This window comes from Gnatocerus cornutus, chromosome 5 (assembly GCF_029298725.1).
Source record: "Gnatocerus cornutus isolate USDA-ARS CGAHR chromosome 5, icGnaCorn1.1, whole genome shotgun sequence".
Classification (NCBI taxonomy): domain Eukaryota; kingdom Metazoa; phylum Arthropoda; class Insecta; order Coleoptera; family Tenebrionidae; genus Gnatocerus; species Gnatocerus cornutus.
In genome coordinates this window covers 5,809,989-5,829,741 of record NC_142237.1, presented here as the reverse complement: position 1 = coordinate 5,829,741, position 19,753 = coordinate 5,809,989, and the positions used below count along the sequence as shown (strand labels likewise).

General features: G+C 36.3%; 5 protein-coding genes across 12 annotated transcripts in view; 3 read left to right on the top strand and 2 right to left on the bottom strand.

The window, feature by feature from the left end:
• trol (terribly reduced optic lobes) overlaps nt 1-3,909 on the top strand; it is a 218,836-nt gene extending 214,927 nt beyond the window's left edge. For all 4 annotated transcript variants that reach the window (XM_088037882.1, XM_088037880.1, XM_088037881.1 and 1 more), the window contains 7 exons: nt 9-194; nt 245-616; nt 665-1,218; nt 1,265-1,527; nt 1,575-1,912; nt 1,962-2,325; nt 2,926-3,909. In XM_088037882.1, coding sequence (XP_087894008.1) covers nt 9-194; nt 245-616; nt 665-1,218; nt 1,265-1,527; nt 1,575-1,912; nt 1,962-2,325; nt 2,926-2,974 — 2,126 coding nt within the window. In that variant the 3' untranslated portion in view covers nt 2,975-3,909. The remainder of the gene's footprint in view (nt 1-8; nt 195-244; nt 617-664; nt 1,219-1,264; nt 1,528-1,574; nt 1,913-1,961; nt 2,326-2,925) is intronic.
• A 260-nt stretch (nt 3,910-4,169) lies between these two features.
• Fbw5 (F-box and WD repeat domain containing 5) lies at nt 4,170-8,711 on the top strand. Its single transcript, XM_088037612.1, has 7 exons — nt 4,170-4,428; nt 4,478-4,632; nt 4,684-4,861; nt 4,910-5,296; nt 5,423-5,686; nt 7,741-8,185; nt 8,235-8,711. Exons 1-7 carry the CDS (start codon nt 4,248-4,250, stop codon nt 8,515-8,517), a joined length of 1,893 nt encoding a protein of 630 aa, XP_087893738.1. The 5' UTR covers nt 4,170-4,247; the 3' UTR covers nt 8,518-8,711.
• Nucleotides 8,539-11,878, bottom strand: LOC148173889 (E3 ubiquitin-protein ligase PPP1R11-like). The gene is made up of 3 exons (XM_088037620.1): nt 11,789-11,878; nt 10,174-10,288; nt 8,539-9,128 (listed from the first exon to the last, which is right to left on the bottom strand). Exons 1-3 carry the CDS (start codon nt 11,876-11,878, stop codon nt 8,980-8,982), a joined length of 354 nt encoding a protein of 117 aa, XP_087893746.1. The 3' UTR covers nt 8,539-8,979.
• LOC148173890 (succinyl-CoA:glutarate CoA-transferase) lies at nt 10,316-11,741 on the bottom strand. Its single transcript, XM_088037619.1, has one exon. It carries the CDS (start codon nt 11,739-11,741, stop codon nt 10,446-10,448), a length of 1,296 nt encoding a protein of 431 aa, XP_087893745.1. The 3' UTR covers nt 10,316-10,445.
• LOC148173888 (sodium-coupled monocarboxylate transporter 1-like) lies at nt 11,808-18,621 on the top strand. Of its 5 annotated transcripts, XM_088037615.1 has the most exons (14): nt 14,876-15,036; nt 15,109-15,141; nt 15,427-15,709; nt 15,756-15,915; nt 15,963-16,028; nt 16,092-16,143; nt 16,197-16,264; nt 16,379-16,536; nt 16,584-16,724; nt 16,772-16,990; nt 17,042-17,225; nt 17,275-17,526; nt 17,572-17,856; nt 18,449-18,621. In XM_088037615.1, the coding sequence occupies exons 3-14, from the start codon at nt 15,510-15,512 to the stop codon at nt 18,482-18,484; spliced, it is 1,821 nt and encodes a 606-aa protein (XP_087893741.1). In that variant the 5' UTR covers nt 14,876-15,036; nt 15,109-15,141; nt 15,427-15,509; the 3' UTR covers nt 18,485-18,621. The 5 variants fall into 5 exon arrangements, with proteins under 5 accessions (XP_087893739.1, XP_087893743.1, XP_087893741.1 ...); XM_088037613.1 differs by lacking the exons at nt 14,876-15,036; nt 15,109-15,141 and adding an exon at nt 11,808-11,899; XM_088037617.1 differs by lacking the exons at nt 14,876-15,036; nt 15,109-15,141 and adding an exon at nt 14,757-14,819.
• Nucleotides 18,622-19,753: the final 1,132 nt, after the last annotated feature.

Genomic DNA, 19,753 nt, shown 5'->3' with positions numbered 1-19,753 from the left:
TTTTCTAGGTCTCATTCTGTACAACGGTAACAAAGGCAACGATAAAACCGGCGACTTCATTTCTCTCGCACTCGTCAATTCCGTACCAGAATTCCGCTTCAATCTAGGCGGAGGCGTCACTACAGTCAAAGGCGACCGTCCGGTGTCTTTGAACGAATGGCACACAATTAAAGTTCTTCGCTACAGAAAGAAACGTACTAAACTCACCCTAGTTTAATGCTTTCATCAAAAGTTTCTTTTACAGTGACCATGTTTGTTGATGGCGCAGGACCGTTCATCGGCAATGCTGAAGGCAAATACATCGGCTTGGATCTTTCCGAAAACTTGTACCTCGGTGGTGTTCCTAACTTCAACGACATTTCACCCGACGTCGGGGTGTACAATGGGTTCGTGGGCTGTATTAGTCGGTTCAAGATCGGCTACAACCATCAAGACATTATGAAGCAAGCGATAGCTAAAGACGGTATTACAACGTGCGAGACGTGCTCGCATGATAAGTGCAAGAATCGCGGGGTTTGTCAAGAAGCGTTGTCGCCTGAAGGGTACTCTTGCATTTGCACGCCTGGTTTTAGTGGACCCACCTGCCAGAAGCTGAAGGGCGAGGCTTGCACACCATGTAACTATTCGTTTTTCCATTTTCGCATTTTCTCAATTTTTTTTGCAGACACTTGCGGCTCCGGTCGGTGCATCGACAACGAAAACGGCTTCGACTGCTTGTGTCCTATGGGCATGGCCGGTCGCCGGTGCGAAAGAGAGGTAACCGTCAACGAACCAGCCTTTTCCAACGGCGCCTACATCGCCTACCCAACACCGAAAGCCCCAAGACGTCTAAAAGCATCTTTAAAGTTCAAACCGATCGACGTTCGCGATGGTATCCTTCTCTACTGCGCTGAAACCGACGAAGGCCACGGGGACTTTGTCAGTTTAGCCATCAAAAATCGTCACGTAGAGTATATTTTGAACGTCGGTGGTCATTCTACAGTAATCCGAAGCGAAAAAGAAGTGAATCCTGGCGAGTGGCACGTTCTAACAGCCACAAGGTCTTTAAGCGAGGGCCGATTGATTGTTGATGGTGACACTGCTTTTGGAAGCTCGCCGAACAACCACAAGGTTCTGAATTTGTTGACGCCATTGTACGTGGGAGGATTCGATAGCCAGAATATGAAGATTAGTCATGAGGTCGGCGTGCAGAGCAGTTTCAGCGGCTGCATTTCAGAGGTTGGTACCATCAAAATTTAACAGAAGATTGAATTGTGTGTTTCAGATTAACGTCTCGGGTCTTGACTTGGACATCATTCGATCTGCACAAGACGCCGCTAACGTGGTTGAGTGCAGCAATCTTAGCAACGAAATCGATAACAACATTGGCGGTGTTGAATACGCGCATGAAGACGTACCGGCCTCCCCGCCGACAACTCCATTTGACCGGCGAAGGACTGGATGTACGAACAGCCCTTGCAGGAACGGAGGGCAGTGTTATCCTTTGTCACCAACGGATTACAACTGCAACTGTCTTCCTGGCTTCAGGTAAGATTTCTGGAACCCGTTAGAAAGTACTCAATTTCTTTGTGTAGTGGAAGAGACTGCGAGATTGAGATTAATCTATGCGAGGAACGCGTCCCGTGTCGCAATGGAGGAACCTGCAATGGAAACGCCACAAGTTACGACTGCACCTGTCCGCTAGGTTTCTCAGGAGTTGACTGTGAACAAGGCATCAGATTAAGGAACGACGCCAATTTCGACGGAAAGGGGTACTTGGAGTTCAACCGGGACCTTTTCGACCATCCCATAGACGATGAAGACGATGTCATCGCCGTGGAGATATCAACTAATTCCAGCAACGGACTGATCTTCTGGTTCGGACAAACCCCCAATGAAGACGGCCAAGGAAGAAACTATATCTCTCTAGGAGGTTTGTTTACATTGTGTCAAGTTTCTGTTTGTAAAATCTTCGATTTTAGTTGTCAACGGATACCTGGAATACAGCTTCGACTTGGGTTCCGGCCCTGTCTTGATCCGCAGCACGGAAGTCCGAGTTGACGATGGCCACAGACACAGTGCAATCTTGAAGCGGACGGGCCAGAAAGGCTCAATCGAAGTCGACCATGCTCACATTAACTCTGGCGAATCTCCTGGTTTTAGTAGTACTTTGAGCTGCTCCGGCAACATCTACTTGGGTGGTACACCCAACATTGGGCTCATGACTGGAAACAGATTTACGCAAGGATTTGACGGTTGCATCCACTCTTTCGAGTTGCAAGATCACAAAAGACTTGACTTGGGAGCAAGAGCAATTTCTGGAGTAAACGTAAAGCAATGCTCTGGGTAAGTTGAGTCGTTTTAGGGGTGGTGATGTTGAAATAATTCAAACCCTTTCCATGCTGCTTTTAAAAGGATACGCTGGATTCCGTCCTCGTTAGTTTTTACCGATTCAGATCAGTTTGACGAGATAGTTGAACCTCCTCCTGTTAACATAATCCATCCAAAGCCCTCCAGTGTCTCGCATCAGCGTCCCCGTCTTGATTTCTATCACGTAATTTATCTTTGTTGCATACAAGTTCTTCTGACAGACATTTGACTGAATGAGTGTACTCGTTTTGTTACATAAATCATCGCAATAACTCCATGTGCTAGACAATAGACTATGATGATGAATTTGTTCTAAAGTTACAACATATCAAAAATGTCCAAATGTTTTGTTTCGAATGATTACGTTAACTAGTTCGATTTCTAGAGACATTATCTAAAAATGTACATAAATAAGCAATTTAAAGGTAAATATTTTATTACCGTTAAGTACATGATATAGACTGATGCTTTTTTATCCAATTATGCAACCTGTATGGATTGTGTATACTTAGGTAAGATCCCGTCCCACTGAGCCAGTTTTCTAGACTAGACGCTAATTTCCTCTTTCTGTTGCAGCTTTGAAGATGACATTGAAGACGTTGACACGAACGACCTCGTAAATTGAAGATGACGATTAGTTTCTAAGTTTCAAAAAAGGAGCTCGAATTTAGTTATCCAACAAGTGTTCACTGTTTTGTGTTCATTTTATTTTATCCAAGATCATTATAACTTGTAAAGTGCTAACTAATCCAGCACGAGTTAGCATTTTACAAAGCAATTATTCCAACGCGGAATAAGCTTTGTATTGTTCATTTAACTGCCATTTTTCTGGTCGACTCTTTTTTATTATATATACTTATTATCTTTTTTACATGATTTTGTCTTTAAACAAATTGTGCCATTGTAGGAATAGTTTTAGTAAGAAAGTACTTGTTGAAGAGCAATGTATACTTAAAAAGGGTACATAACAAATAAGGTCCAATGTGTAATTTGTGAAAAAAATTTCATACTTCGATTTTTAGTGTAGTATATTAATTTTTAATGGTGCTATTAACAAATTATGAATAAAGGCTTTATTGATTCAAGTTATATATTTCTGTGCTTTTTATTTTTTGGTCCAATTGTTGCTTCAAACGGTTATAATTAGTTCATTAGTGTTGTACCTATTATTTTTTTTAAACAAAAATGTATACAATGTGATTTTACAAAACGAAACAAAAACGTATCAGCAATGGTGATTAACAATAAATTATAATTATTATATATCTAGATAATAGGCTAAACTGTTTTATAAGTGCTTTAAAAATTTTTTTCTCTGTAGACTAAAATCACTAAAATGTGGAATAATTATTATTAAAAAATGAATTGTATAAATGCCTAAATTTTAAGAGATAATCGTGAAATTCAATTATTAGATGGCATTTATTACCTTATGTGCTGAATCTCGTTATATGATAAATGCCTTCTGATAATAACGCATTGTTTGTAATTAACTATTTGTTATAAGTGCATTTTCAATAACTGAAGACAATAATTATTGAATAAATGTATGTAAAACTGCCCGTATTTTTCATTTACCAACTCTTACATTAAAAAAAAATAAATTCAACCAGAAATTTTTTAAGACTGAATTTAAGACAATATGAGAATGTCAAAATAGACAATTGTTAAAGTGGTTTAATAGTTCCGTGGTTTGATATTTTCCCTAATTTTCTCAAATTAATCTACACCATACCAAGAGAAGTTAGCCTCATATTTACTGCCCACTCTGTGCTCTATCCTAACGCGCCAACTTCAAGTCAGTGAAATCACCTGTTTTTGTTTTGACGTTTTTGACGTAAACAAGAGTGTCGACAGATTCAACAATGACGATCCCACAATAACCAAAAGTGGAAATAATGTGGACATATTTACCACATCCTGTTCTGTACAAAATATTCAACTTCTTAAATTATCAAGATTTGGTAACTGCCAGCAGCGTCTGTCGCCATTGGTATGAGGTTAGTCGCGATGATTTCCTATGGAAAAGACTGTTTTTCGAAAACTTTCGGGTCGACAAGTCAGTGCCCATTATTTCAGGTAAGAAGAAATAACGCGTGTAAGTTGTGTGCAAACGCCTGTTTTATAGGAAAGACGTGGTATGAAGAATTCAAGAGATTGTGTTACAACGTTCCGGTGATTCAAACAGAGGAATTGTGTGAGCACAGACATCAAGTGCTCCATGTCAGTTTTTCACATAATGGGAAATATTTCGCCACTTGTTCCAAAGATGGTTATGTTCTAGTAACTTGTTTCTTTGTTTATTTGAAGAGAAATCTAATTTTGTCCTTGCAGTTGTGGAATTCTACATACCCTGTAGAAATTAAGTATTCAAGAGACATGAATAGCTTTTCATGGAAGTACACACAGTATTCACAGTTCAATGAATCTGATACCCTTCTATTAGTTTCTGGGGTCCACTTTGGGACACCCCATAGCACTTCAGGTGAAATAGCAGTCTTTAATTTATTAGGTAAAGATGTGCAAATGTCACAAAAAACTTCTTACCGTTCCTTTTTAGCGGGTTTTGAGTTGCAATGTCGTGTAGTAAATAAACCTTATGACATTTATGGTACTTGGTATAATGATCAACATTTACTCTCAGGTGATTTACATTGGTTAGCACATTTAGTAAGTAGTTCGTCTTTATGGTTGAACAAAGCTTCACAAGAAGCTGAATCTGAACATGTTCCCATAACTCACAATATGTTTCGATTTTATAATAGAAACGCAAGTTCAATAAGAGCCATTATGATAGCCAATTGTCTTCCAAACTCTGAACTTGCTACTGAAAACAAAGAAACTGAGGAAAGTGGCTGTTATAAAAATGAAACTGAGCCCTTTGTTCATGGGAATCCCGTCAGCCTTAGAGACATCAAATCGGTGTCTTGCACACATGATCAATCAGGTATGGAAATGAAGAACCCAAAATCAGTGGATTTGGAATTAAATACAAAAGCATGTCTTTTGACTTTGACTCTTCATCCACTGATAAAGTCAAATAAAAACAAAAGTTGAATCGTTTGCATTTTAGTCGTTCTTTCTTTTAATAACCCGAGGGCCACCACAACCAGTACAGAACTGGGCAACCCCATCTGGTACAATGCCGATTATCGCAAAGTGGAGACTGAAGCACGTAATTTTGATGAGGATTCAGAAGAGGATATGGAGGAGGAAGATTTAGGCAAAGACGAAAGCGAGGATGGAAGTTCTGAAGACGATATAGAACCGTCAACGAAGAGTGACAAATACCTAATTTTTACGACTGGATTTAAAACATACACACCTCATCAAATAGGTAATTTGTGGTCGATACCTAGTCGGCTTAGTTCTTGTTAATATTGATAACCCTGCGGTCAAGTTTGAGTTGCAGGAGTGTTTCTTTCCATTAACTTTCTTTTCCTTTTTCCAGTTTTGTCATCTTGCATGTTTTTGATCTGATTTTTATTCCATTTGTTTTCATTGGCGGCAGACGCGTGCCCCAGCTTCTTAAAGGCCCCACAAAATTCCAAAATTGCAACTTTTCTGATTACACCAATATTGGTTTTACATGTAAAAACGTATTCGTTGTCTTGAAAGTTGGGTAAGTATGTATTAAAGAATATGCTGGGTCCGGCAACTCAACTTTGAAAATTCGCTCATAGTTGATAAAGTTTTTATCAGCGATAGTTTTGGCGTCGTGACGCCTTAAAAATGCAAGTTTTAACTAACTGTGGAGGGTTTGTGAAATCAACCGCTAATTTAATTTTTCTTCAATATATAATTTTGTTAAAAATATCTCAGTCATTTTCGATTTATTGCAAATTCTATTCAAAATTTAAGAAAAAAATGTTGTTTTATCTTAGTTTATAATTTGATAACGCCAGAATTGGGAACTACGTTTACACCCATCTGTCAACGTCTTGTGTCACAAATTTTATCTATCATTTGGTTCGCTTTAGATTGTAAAAAATTTTACTTGGTGAAATTGTCGCTTTGTCGATGTTAATTAACGATTTCTGGTATCCAAAAAGTGCAACATGTTCAAGTTAATTAAAATTAACATTCATACGAGTGAATGAAGTGACGTGAAAATTGAGTGTAAATTGCGCCGTCATTATTTTGAAACTTGATAAAACAGCGATTTTTTCGCAAATTTTAAACACAATTTGCAATAGATTTAAAATAGAAACTCAGATCTTCGTATTACAGTTATTTTGAAAAACAATTGAATTCGCGAGTATTTCCGCACAATCTCAAAAATCGCTAAAATTTATACTTCTTAGGCGTCGCGACGCAAATCGAAATGTAATAAAAAACAAATTTTTGCGTCAGGTTTAGAGCTTGGTCAACTATGAGCGTGTGTAAATTTTCAAAATTTTATAGTTAAAATTAAAGACGATCTTGGGGGTGGACCCTGTACATAAAAATTTACACAAAACCAGGAAATTGTCAAAAGAATCTGATAACGTAAGAGGAAGAGTTTGAAGAATCCCTGGAATCAAAAAAATACAGAATAAAATATGTAGAGACATTGTACAGAGAATTGAAAGAAATTTCTAGCTATTGAAACCAAAGAATCTATAGAAAATCTATCGAAGGATGTAGAGAAAATTTAAAGGCTCCAACAATCTAATCTAAAAAATTTGAAGAGAATGAAAGAAGAATCTACTGAGGATTCATGAATCGAAAGAGAATGAAAGAAGAATCTGCAGAGGATTTAATGAAATTAATCTAAATAGATTCGAAGAATCTACAGAGGATCGAAAGATAATCAAAATGAAATTTAAAAATCTGTAGAAGTCAAAAAGAATCGAAAAAAGTATTCAAGTTTGGTTACAAACGGCCACTTAAGACCACAAATTGTAAAATTTTCATGGTGTTAATGTTGCAATGGCTGTGTTATGCGAAAAAGATCGTGTAATTTAAGCCCTGTCAATCTAATGTGTCGAAATTCATTTTGTCTATTACCACTTTTAAACAGCTGTCGCATTTAAGGGAAATTTCACTTCACTTGGAGCGTCTTTTAGAACTCGCACTAATTAATTACGTATGCATTAATACACAGCAAATTTCATGTCAAAAATGAAAACGTCAAATTCTGGGGGAGAATGATGCCAACTTTAAAATTTGTCAATAACTTATCACGTCTCCAACCTTAAATAAAAAAACTGCCATTTTCGACTTTAAAATATACAAGGAATTTAGAGAAATCCTGGAAGTAATGAGCCCAATATTTCAACATGCGCCTGGGGCCTTAACCGACCTTAATTCGCCTCTGTTCCTTCGCGTTGTTCTTCCTGCACCAACTTAATTTTCTCTTCTCCTTCTTTTCTTTCGTAGATTTATGCATTTATATGGTTTCTTTTTTAGGATTTAAGCGAATACAGCCATTTACTTTCCCGGAGCGCCTAGACCCAGGTCCATCGCTGAAAGAACGCCTCATTTTACGCGAACGTAAAAAAGAACTCTTAAAATCGGGCTCACCTCCACCAGAACCCAATTGGCTGGATTTCGACTCTGTCGCCGATAAATTTGACAAAATCGATCATGTCATCGATCTTCACGGACACATCGTCGGCATGGGTCTCAGTCCAGACCACAGATACTTATACGTGAACAGTCGCTCATGGCCTGAAGGATACAAAATATCAAACCCTTTAGATCCACCTCCAATCGCTCAAGAAATTGATATTCACGTCATAGATCTTGTTACTTTGAAACAAGTCGGGACGATGCTGAGGGCGCACAAGGCGTACACTTCAAATAGCGAATGTTTCTTCATTTTTTTGGATGTTTGTAATCAGTACGTCGCGAGGTGAGATCCTCCGGTGGTCATTAGCTTCGATTTTGATGATTTGTTTCAGTGGTGCTGAAGACAAACATGGGTACCTGTGGGATAGGCATTACGGGATGTGTTTGGTCAAGTATCCTCACTTGGACGTTGTCAATTCAGTGGCTTTCAATCCCAAAGATCCAGAAATGCTGGTAACAACGTCGGATGATCACACAATCAAAGTCTGGAGATCGAGAGCCAAAGTGAAAGAATTATTGGGTAATAAAGAATGTCTTCTAAAAGGGGTAGAATTTCGAAAAAATCGCACGAAAGATAGTAAGTCGAGGATTCAAACTTGTGCTAGAAGAACCTGAAAATGCTTAAACGCAATAATATTTACTTGTACATACATTAATGTTTTATTACCGTTTTTCGTGCTTCATAATATTTTTCTTCCCTACTTTTAACTTATTACTGTCCCGTCCAGCTTTAAAGATTGTTTTTATATACTAACATTGTAAATTTTAAGCACAACAGTGCTGTTACAATAAATACTAAATATTCACAATTTCTTTTTTTGGCAGTTAAATCAGCCTGACAACAATAAACATTTGATTATGTATTTGATCAATTCTAGAAAGGTCCATCGTCTCTACTTACATGAATCACATTTTACCCAGTCAGTTCTGTAATACTACATCAGTTTTTATCACAAATTTCTCCCGTTTTCGCTCAAAATAACAATTATTCTTAGTCTAGGAATGGACAAAGGTAACAATTTAACATTTTTATAACCACGTTACTTGTACATGAATTAATAAAATTAAATTAAAATTTTAGTGTTCACAATTCACAGGATCTTCTGTGGGTGACTTGTTTTTCTTTTTTTTCTCAACATGACCTTTACAGTGTTCACATTCATCGTCAGATTCGTCCTCCGAACTGCTTTCGTCGAAATTCTTGGGTTTTGTGTAAATGCAACAACCTAAAACAGATTTTTATAGTTTTAAATATCGTGTGGTGCATTAAATTTCTATTCTAAGCAGGCTTTGCGTTTTGAACTTATGTTGCCTTTTCCTCGAAAACTCGCCAATATTTAGTTTTCATATGCCAAAAATCCGGCGCTACAAGATTTTTTTTCCAAAGCTTACTTAGAAAGGAAATTTTATGGATCACCCGATATAAATTTTGAGACTTGAAAGATTCTTTTTATTAGTGGGATCAAAAAAAGTATAACTGACCTAAAAAAAATCTAGAATTTTAAAAGTATGGAGATAGAAAGGATCGATCTAGAAGATATAGAAAATCGCAAATCACCAACAGGACGTAAAGATTTGTAACGAAAACCCAATAAATCCAAAAATTCTAAAATATTTGGGTCGCTTAAATGCAAACTTCAACATCTTCGACATTTTCGCAGTAATTGAAAAAGCTCTGCTGAAATTTTTACTTTTAAATGTTGAAAGACAACAATTTGTCAGTTTGTAGTAAAAGGCCTACAAATTACGAAGATGTATAGTTTTAGTCATTGAATTTTGGACAATGTCAAGTGTCAAATAATTTTTGGGACAACGTAAAAATCTTGTCCATGATGTTATGATCAAAAGTGAACTTTTTAAAATTTATATAGAACAAATTAGTGAACATAATAGATTTGCTGGGCAAAATTTCGGTCTTATACAGATGTGGGAGTTAGCATTGAAGCGACTCAATTAATGTACCAAAAACTAGAATCTAAGGAATCTAGAGAATCTAATTAATCTAAAGAACTTCAGTATTTTAAAATTCAAATTATTAAATAAATGTAGAAAATCAAAATAATTACGAAAATGCAAGAGATCTAAGGGACGAATTACCAAAAATTCTGATGACAATTTCAAAAAAATATAAACAAAACAAAACACTGACATGTAAAGATGCAAAGAATCCAAATATTCAAAAGGATGCCAACTCAAGAATTAAAGAATTTTGTAGACGAAATCAACGAATTTCTGTAATCCAGAATCCAAAATCTCTTCTTCTATACTTACATTTGGATTTCTTTTTATTCATTTCTTCGTTATCAACCGTCTCAGTTGTCCACTTTACTTTCTTGTCATTCTTAGGTTTTCTTAACCTTAACTTTAGTGTCGGTACCTCATGGTCCTAAAAAAAAGATCCAGTAAAACAAAATTTCAAGTTAAAAATATTTATTAAATGGCAATACGTATATTTTGAGACTTAAAGTATAAAAATCAAAAACCCTTCCAAGATATAAAAAATAGAATAACGTAATGGCAAGGAATGGCGACAGAATATCAACTTATTGAACAATCTTTTCCTTTCTCAGCTCTTTTATTTCTTCTTGGCTGTACTGTAATAAATTTGCCAACACATCATCTGTATGTTGGCCAAGTGTTGGCGGAGCGCTTCGAATAGAGGTACCCCCCTCACTGTATTTGACAGGTGGGCCAACCATTTTAATAGTACCAGCAACAGGATGTTCCATTGTATGTACAAGTCCGATTTCTTTAATATGGGGGTCATCAAACGTCTCCTTGATAGTATTAACAGGACCGTTCGGAAAGGAACCCCCATCGAAAATCTTCGTCCATTCTTCTTTAGTCTTCGTAACTATAATAGAATTCAATGTGTTGATTAATTCAGTGCGATTTTCAACTCTGAGTTGGTTAGTCTTGAACTTCTCGCTTTCTAAAAGGTCCTGTCTCTTTAGTCTCTTACACAGATCCTGGAATTGTAAATCTGATCCTGTTCCTATCGTGAAATAGCCATCTTTAGCAGGGAACGCTTGGTACGGAACTATACTCTCATGGGCGGTGCCCCACCGCGACGCTTCCCTTCCAGTGTTTAAGTAATTCGAGCCTATGTTAATAAGGGAGGCAACTTGGGTTGAAAGTAAGTTGCAATCAATTTTCTGGCCTTTCCCAGTTTTCGTTCTCTGGAGCAGCGCAGCTAAGATCGCGCCATGGGCGTACAATCCCGTCGATAAGTCAGTCATAGCAACTCCAGCTTTGCAGGGCTCCCCATCTTTTGGTCCAGTAATGTGAAGAAACCCTCCCATGGAAGCTGCAATGACATCATAGCCAGGTCTGTTTCGGTACGGTCCCTCTGAACCAAATCCAGTAATCGAGCAGTACACCAACTGAGGGGCCACTTGTTTGAGTTGATCATAACCTAACTTTAGCTCGTCGAGTTTTCCAGGAACGTAATTTTCCACAAGGACGTCGGATTTTTTAGATAGTTCGTAAAGAATGTTTCTTCCTTTTGGGGACTTTAGATCTATGCACGCACTTTTCTTATTTCTGTTTAAAGCAACAAAGTATGACGTTTCTGGTGTTTTGTTGATGAAGGGTGGCCCCCATTTGCGTGCTTCGTCGCCGCTCCCTGGTCGTTCGATTTTGATGACCTCTGCCCCCAAATCACCCAAAATCATTGTACAGTACGGTCCTGCCACAATTCGGGTTAAGTCGAGCACTCTTACGCCTTCCAGTGGATAATTATGTAAAGGTTGTGTTTGTATTGATTTAAACGCGGTGTCGGCTATTTTTAAACGTGAAAAATTGACATGACGGATGGTCCCTCTTACAGCGGTCAACATTTTTACAAACTCTACTAAGATTCTTATCAATTACGTAATTTGTTTACCTGTTCATCAGACTCGACGGTTTCAACAACAGTAACAGTGGAAGTAGTCGGCTCTTGCATCGCTTGTGGAGATGGAGATGGATCTGTCATCGTAACAACGTTTAAACGCAAGTATGTTTACATAGTTTTATGACCGTTCACTGTAAGCATTTTATTTCTCCGTTTTGGTTATGATAAGATAATACGCTTCAATGGAATTTGACAAATTTGAACGATTAGCATTTGGATTTGACAGTCTGACATTTCTTTTCGCATGGAAGCGAATCGGTAAATGACATTCGAGAAATCTGCATTACCGATACAACGCGCAAATTCAAATTTCCTGAGGTTTATTGAACTTTGGTGGTTTATTAATTCGGCTGATTGGAGTTAAATCAGAAGCTTTCAGATTTATTGGATTAATTTATTGGACCTATATGTTTGCGAAAAATTATCTTTATGGCTGTGTCGTAACAAAAATTGAGTGTAGGAAAAGTTTGGATGAAAATATGTTTGTTAAATTCATTGAAATGGAGGAAATTTTCCGGTATTTTCTATGCTTTATGTAAAGAGCGAAGTTCTTGAAAATGTTTGGATTTAGTTCTAACAACACTTTTTTTAAGTATAGGTTAATTATTTTAATAGTTATCTAATTGTGGAGGTTTAATTGGGTATTTTGTTGATTAAATGTGTAGTAAAACATTTCAAGCACTTAAAATACAATTGGAATGATCTATAATACAAGAATCAACAAATCAGCAAATACTATCAAAAAGCATTAAACATGAAAGATTTTCCAAAAGGTAAAAAAATGGCTAGAGTGTTGTTTTATTTTAACAAATTTTTATAAAGGGCCAAAATTCTCGTTCCAAAGTTCTTAAATTTTGAAGATTAATAATTGTCATTGTAATATAAATAAAGAAGTCTATTTTTCATAGTTTAGCCGTAAACAGTCATGCGATCACTGATTTAAAATCAAAAACCTTACCTTTTTGAAAAAATAGTGAAATTGCCATCGTTTGTCAAGAGGTTGTAGAGTGTAGAGTTCTCATGGGTACGAAAACTTCTATTTTTCGAAATCCGTATTGATTTAATGCCACAAATACCTAACATATCTATACAAGAAGGTTCGCTGAAACAAGCGTTACTACCCGCACTTCACCACACTATGTTGAATACTAAAATAATTGTGAGGGATTTCGACCACAAAAAATCCCAATAATTCGCCACGACTATAAATCGATCATTTTCGAAGGAAAAAGGCTAATTAACTGAATAAGAATCTGCGAATAGTTATGTAAATTCGCAAAGCAACCATTTTCCATTTTGAATTTTCGCAACCAAGGTTGAGAAATCTTATTTTTTTTTAACTTGTCACATCTGAGATTTGAAAATTTGAAGAATGAAAATAGAATGTTTCTTATTTTTAATAATAATAATAATTTTAATAAATAATAAAATAATAACACAAAAGGGTCTAACGCTGTACCTTACTGTTATTCTTTTTATAAAATTAAAAACGCATTTTGTTCAAAAATGGACTCACCTGTAGGTAAATAAATAAACTAAATAAATAATTAAATATAAGGTATTTATAAATGTTTCTAGCATCAAGGGTGGCTATGAAATATCAAAGAAATTTGCCGCTCAGTTGCTTGAAATTTTTGTTTACTGTTTCTTCCAAAGGCATATCGCAAGAATTATTATTAAAAGAACACGACCGCAACAATTTTGATAGTGCACATAGATTCTAGATATTCGAATATGTATATTATAATAAAGAAAAACCATTTGTTTATTGTTCAGTTGAATGTGTTGAAACGCAAAAGTTCAGGTTAGAATTGAACTGCCCTCGTACGTTCTTTCACCTGACGATAAAAAAAGCTGTCATTTCTAGTGCACAAACATATTTATTTCTGAAATAAATTTACGATATAACATTGCTATTACACCTCTAGTACGACGGTCCAGGTGTCAAAGTTAATGGTGTTTCTAAAAAGCAAAAAATTCGCGTACTTATTACCAGTAAAATTTATATTTTGGAAATCAAACCATTCTTATTTACACATGAGCTGTGTAGTACATCTTTTTATATCTCTTCTATAAAAAATGTCTTTATTTCTTTCCTTTCTACTCCTTTTTCTTTTAGTTCTTTACCTCATGGGTTCTTTTTCTTTTCGCATCTTTTCTGAGTCAGATCATCTATGAAATTTTTCGTAGCGCATGTCGAATGGCTCATGTAGAAATGGCACTTGACATTACTAATTGTATTCCTAACTTTATTTTGTTCACACACGCTTAAATGTTGGACAGATGTAGCATTTATGAAATATTTGATGAAAAGCCACAAAAAAATTGCAGGGAGTCAAGTCGCAGGATCATGAAGGCTAAGGATTTGGAGTATTTCGGGTTTCGTTTAATAATTCTGTCCTCAAAAAAAATCTCAATAGGGCCAATGTTTCTTGTGTGCAAGGAGGAGTTGATCTATACTGCTGAAAGTACCAGTGCAGGTGACTACGATCAGTTTTTTTTTTGAACGCACGATAATATATTCCTCGTTCTGCCCACTTTCACAATCTTCTTTTTTCCATTATGTGTGAAACTCGAGGGCAAAGTACGATTTTGGCACTCGTGACTCTACTTCTCGTCTTGCGGAAAATTACAGGTTCATAATTGTAATCCATAAATATTTACTTATTAATAATAATCTGAGAAATAATACATAATATCGATGCTACACATTTAACATATTTGCTACATAAATCGCAGACACGCTTCTAAAATTGCATGCTTATCTTTGCAAATTGTGTAATCTAGGTGTCGGTTTTTAAGCCAATCGCGAATGGCGATTTAAAACCGATAATAAAAAGAAGAATAACTTAAGTATGTAGTTGAACTTTATACCTTCAAAACAAATAAATATCAAGGTAGACATATTTGCACATTCATGTCCTAATATTTTAATTCTTTAAATTACCAGTTAGATTATTCTACATTTAAGGTAAAATGTGTGAAGTGTGATCATCGAAACGAAATCAATTTAAATTATTAGGTAATTTTTTTTAATTCATATCTGCTAAGTCAGAAAGAAAAACACGTAACTTTAGATTTTTGTTTTGATTGTTTTGATACAAAATAAGTCGGATAAAAATAAAGTCAACACATTATTTAGGACAATACTGTGACTAAACTTCCATTTACTACACGGCTTACCACCTCAAACAAGGTCTTCGTTTAGCAACCATAAACGTATAAATATAGGGAACTTTGTAAGTGTAACTCCAGTGTTAATTCCGTTCAGAATCTTAGCAGGTGTTTACATTGTTTTATGCGTTTCAAAGGTCGACGAGAAGGAGAGCCTTCATTTCTCACAGGTAAAGAGAAATCACTTTCTTTCACTCAGTTTTGAAAATTCACCGTTTAGATGACAGTATATTTCTAACGACCGAAACTGTATCAGGGTCACACTTAATTTTGTTTTGAATGTCACTAAGTGCACGGGCAGATTAATATTCATTGAAGAATTTTGTCGGTCAGCCAAGTCATTATTGCTAGGTATGCAGTTTTTTTTCTTAATTTATCTATTTATTGGTACTCCGCATTCTTTCTCACTAATAAATTGAAATGATTGACGTCACGCATCAAACGAATTTTTTCAGATAACTACGAAGTGGTCAAATTCCGAACCCAATTGGTCAATTGGCAGCAACTCGATTGAAGACAGTCTTGGTTTTCGTCCTAGATGAAGCAGTTTAATTATTATTTCGGAGTGGTTGACTATGTCATATTCGGGGCTCTGTTACTGTTATCCGCCCTCACGGGGGTGTACTTTGCTTTTCGAAGCAAATTACACAAAACGAAGGAGCCGGAGTCGCTCAAAGAGTATCTCACCGGAAATCGAAATCTGAAACCTTTTCCGGTAGCAATGTCTTTAATTGCAAGGTAAGTCGAGATTTCAGTGTTACTTCTCCACTAAAGTAAATTTTAGTTACATATCTGGGGTAACCATGCTAGGGACTCCGGCAGAGGTGTATAATTTTGGGGCACAATATTGGCTCATCATTTTCGCGATGACGCTCAGTGGGATTACTGTGGCCACGGTGTATTTACCAGTATTTACCAAACTTCAAGTTTGTTCTTCTTATGAGGTAAAATACCTCTATTGATTTCTTATAATTTTCACTTTTTTTTACAGTATTTGGAACTCAGGTTTAGCAAATCTCTTCGGGTCGTGGCGTCGTTCTGCTTCCTCTTCGATGAGGTACGTGTTGCTTTTAACTGAATTGAAATAATTAATTGTTTTAATATGCCAGGATTTCTACAGATCATGTTTCTACCCATGTTGATCTACGTTCCGTCCCTCGCCTTTAGTCAGGGTAAGTTTTGTCTTCTGGTTTGAACACGTTTTACAAGAAGTTTGAATTTTTAGTGTCTGGAATTGATCTTCATATTATTGGAATAACTGTCTGTGCTGTTTGTGTCTTTTATACCATTTTGGTGAGTTTAATTGGATTCTTATTTTTCGCACTAAAATCGTAGCTAAAGTTCAGTTTGGAAAAGAGTTATACAACCAACTATGCGGAATCTAAATCTTATTACTTCTTATTGCAGGGTGGACTAAGAGCTGTAGTTTACACCGACACTTGGCAAACCGCCGTCATGTTCGTTGCCGACGTGGTAATAGTCATTCTAGGAGTCGTGGCCATCAAAGGAGGAATGAGTACTATTATCGACCGTGGTATCGAAGGCAACCGGATACAACCTCTTAAGTAAGCCCCAATCTTCAAGAAACTCATAAATTCAAGCCCATTTTCAGTTTCAATCCGAGCCTCTATGAACGCTACACGGTCTTCAGTATTTTCATCGGTGGATACACCTACTGGACATCCTTCAACGCTGTCAATCAAACGATGGTACAAAGATACTTGTCTCTGCCAAATGACCGACAAGCCAAAATGTAAATAACACCGCTTCAACTTCTTTCATTTATTATTTTTATTTTAGTTCCGTGGGTCTTTTTACCTTCGGCGTCGTATTCTTCATATCAATGTGTTGCTTCGCCGGTGTTTTAATCTACGGTACTTATCATGACTGTGATCCTTTAACAGCAAACCGAATTTCTAATAGTGATCAGTTACTTCCGCTTTTTGTGGTGGAAGTTGCTGGACATTTAAGTGGTATTCCTGGACTGTTTATTGCTGGTGTTTTCGGTGCAGCGTTGAGGTAAGGCCGCTCTATTTCATCGTACTTTGTTTTTAACTACATTCTTTCTAGTTCTTTATCGGTAGTTCTTAATTCCTCAGCTGTGGTTCTCTTAGAAGACATTTTCCGAGGACTGTGCCATATAGAATTAACCGAGGTTAAAGCCAGAATTATTTCCAAAGTAATTGTCTTCACTTTGGGTGTGTGCGCTTGTGCTCTTGTTTTCGTCGTTGAACACCTGGGAGGAGTTTTTCAGGTACTACTTCTACCACCCACAAAATAACACCTAATCGACTGTTTTATAGGTGGCAGCCTCCCTTACCGCCATAGCTGCCGGTACAATGTTCGGAGTTTTCACCCTCGGAATGTTAATACCTTGGTCTAATGAAAAAGGTGCGATTGCTGGTACAATCTGTGGATTTATAATGTCTTGCGTTGTAAGTTTCGGCGGCCACTACGCTGCTAGTACCGGACTGATCGTACCTCACACTCTACCCGTTTCTGTAAGCGGTTGTGAAAGCACTTACGGTGTCAATGTTACCTTACCACCTGAAAAAGTGAGCAGATTTTTGTCACATCTCGTTTTCTTACTGTTATTTAAGGTTTATCCTGACGAGACTGGTGTGTTTCCATTGTTCCGACTGTCATACCTTTGGATTACACCAGTTGGTGTTCTTACTGTCTTAACTGTCGGCACTATAATTAGCTTTTTAACCGGAAAAACCGATTTGAGAACGCTGGATCCTGATCTTATTTCTCCTGTGTCTCAATGGCTGTTACCAGAGGAAGCTCAATTACATGCTGGATCGGCTGTGAAGAAAATAGAGCATAAAAGGCTTTTAGGGGGATTTGCAAGGTTAACTAATTCGGCCTCATTTCATCTTACGGTAAGTGGAGTACTAGCTTATCTAATTTCGAATTCTTACATGGTTCAGTTCTGATTTTGAGATTTTGTAGTTTTTAGTTCATATCCTTACATAATTATACAAGGTGTTTATAAATGTTTCTAGCATCAAGGGTGACTATGAAATGTCAAAGAAATTTGCCGCTCATTACAAATGTGGGTTTAGATTTTTCAAATGACATTTGCAGTTAACCTCAATTATAGAGCAAAGTTAATTTTGACAAAAAACTGTTTTAGATATGGTTTGAAAACTGAATATCAAAGATTTGGACACAAAATCGTAACTGAAACGTCGTTAACGTGAGTGACATTTTAAGTGTAGTTAAACATAGTTATATTCACTATGAAAACAAAGCGGCAAAATAGTGCATGGCAGGAATTCCAGAGCCGCCCTTGATGCTAGAAACATTTATTCACCGAGTAAAGTAAAGTAATATGAATTTTTTTGGTACAGATACTAGGAGCTTTTTTAGTATTTGAATGACTGAAAATTTTACTTTGAAACTGAGACATCTAATAATTTGAAGAAATCTGAAGATTTCCAATCTTCCAACTTCTCTTTTTTTTGTTTTTAGGCAATGAGAGAAGCTGAGAGCCCCGAAAGAAGATAAATTATTACAAGTTTTTATCGTTCGTGGAGTAAAGATAAGTAATTTATTTTTAATGAATGTCGTTTATCTTTTTATATTGAACTTATATGTACCTACCTATGTACTTTTGAAGAAGATCATTATAATATATTTTGTTACACTGTAGTTTTATTTTACTTTTCTAGAAGCCGCAGCATGTAATTGTGGTAATCAAGTGGACAATTTACACAGTCATGTGTCTTTAGTTGGAAGTGTATTTATCGCGTAATTCTGAGCCTGAAGTACTTTAATGTTTTTTTCACTTTTTCTTCAAAAGTTGCAAAGTTATGGATCTGCCTAAGACTGTGAGTAGGTTGCTGTAGCAACAAGTGGAAAATAAAAGTAAAAATATTCTTTACGACCCAAAAAAGTGAAAGTTGACTTGAATGGCAGTCGCCCAGCACTAGCAGCATGGCAAAAAGACACAAAGAAACGATATCAGTCATCAGTGTTTATTTTGCACGAATAAATGAAGATCAATAACGGAGTAATCTTAAACAGTTTTTGCTCATTTTACGCAGAATTTCACGCTGATTCCAAAACTGGTCGATATATTCACGTACGTTAATAAATAATCAAATTAGGAGCGTTTAAAATTGCGGATACTGAATTTTTAGTTCCTAAATCTTTAAAGCTCGATATCATCCAAGCTAAGGCAGAGCGAAAAAAGCGATTTTTACCATTATTTTCCTCGCGCTTTTTTACATAAGAATCCTGTCTTAACTCGAACTCAAAAAAAAATAAGACCAAACGTAGCTAGCTATCGTATAGTTTGAGAGATTTTTTTTTAGATTTTAGAACCTAAATGTTTCCGGAACTATGAGAGATATAAAGATGTAGTTGTAATTTTTAACCATTTTGGAGCTTATTTTATGCAGAATTTTACACAGAATCCAAAACTGGGCAATGTATTCACGTATATCAATAAAAAAAAAACGTATTAGAAGCGGTTATTGTTACGAATAGTGTTTCAAGCTCGATATCTCTGAAACTAAGACAGAGCGAAAAATGGGGTTTTGACCAGCGTTTTTCATATAGTTTATCCGGTGAGAGATTGGGATATTTCGACAGTTGACATATAGGTTGGTAGCAAATTATGCTACAAAATACACTAAAAACACTAAATTCCTACGCGAAATGGGTTGACAGGGTTGTCAGTAACTGGGGTTATTTTGTTATTTTAAATTTAGCGCGTTTGGTACACTTTTTATCGCGTAGAGTTAGTGACTTTTCTGTCATTCAATCTCTCAC

Bases quoted from the DNA above. Each gene is read 5' to 3' on its own strand.
- Fbw5 (XM_088037612.1), top strand. From the start codon at position 4,248: ATGTGGACATATTTACCACATCCTGTTCTGTACAAAATATTCAACTTC. The intron at 4,429-4,477 runs GTAAGAAGAAAT...CCTGTTTTATAG, and splicing joins GTCAGTGCCCATTATTTCAG to GAAAGACGTGGTATGAAGAA. The intron at 4,633-4,683 runs GTAACTTGTTTC...TTGTCCTTGCAG, and splicing joins CCAAAGATGGTTATGTTCTA to TTGTGGAATTCTACATACCC.
- LOC148173890 (XM_088037619.1), bottom strand. From the start codon at position 11,741: ATGTTGACCGCTGTAAGAGGGACCATCCGTCATGTCAATTTTTCACGT.
- LOC148173889 (XM_088037620.1), bottom strand. From the start codon at position 11,878: ATGACAGATCCATCTCCATCTCCACAAGCGATGCAAGAGCCGACTACT. The intron at 10,289-11,788 runs GTAAACAAATTA...TCTTTTTTTTAG, and splicing joins CCGTCGAGTCTGATGAACAG to GACCATGAGGTACCGACACT. The intron at 9,129-10,173 runs GTAAGTATAGAA...AATCTGTTTTAG, and splicing joins GAATAAAAAGAAATCCAAAT to GTTGTTGCATTTACACAAAA.
- LOC148173888 (XM_088037613.1), top strand. From the start codon at position 15,510: ATGAAGCAGTTTAATTATTATTTCGGAGTGGTTGACTATGTCATATTC. The intron at 16,725-16,771 runs GTAAATAACACC...TTTTTATTTTAG, and splicing joins AATGACCGACAAGCCAAAAT to TTCCGTGGGTCTTTTTACCT. The intron at 17,226-17,274 runs GTACTACTTCTA...ACTGTTTTATAG, and splicing joins ACCTGGGAGGAGTTTTTCAG to GTGGCAGCCTCCCTTACCGC.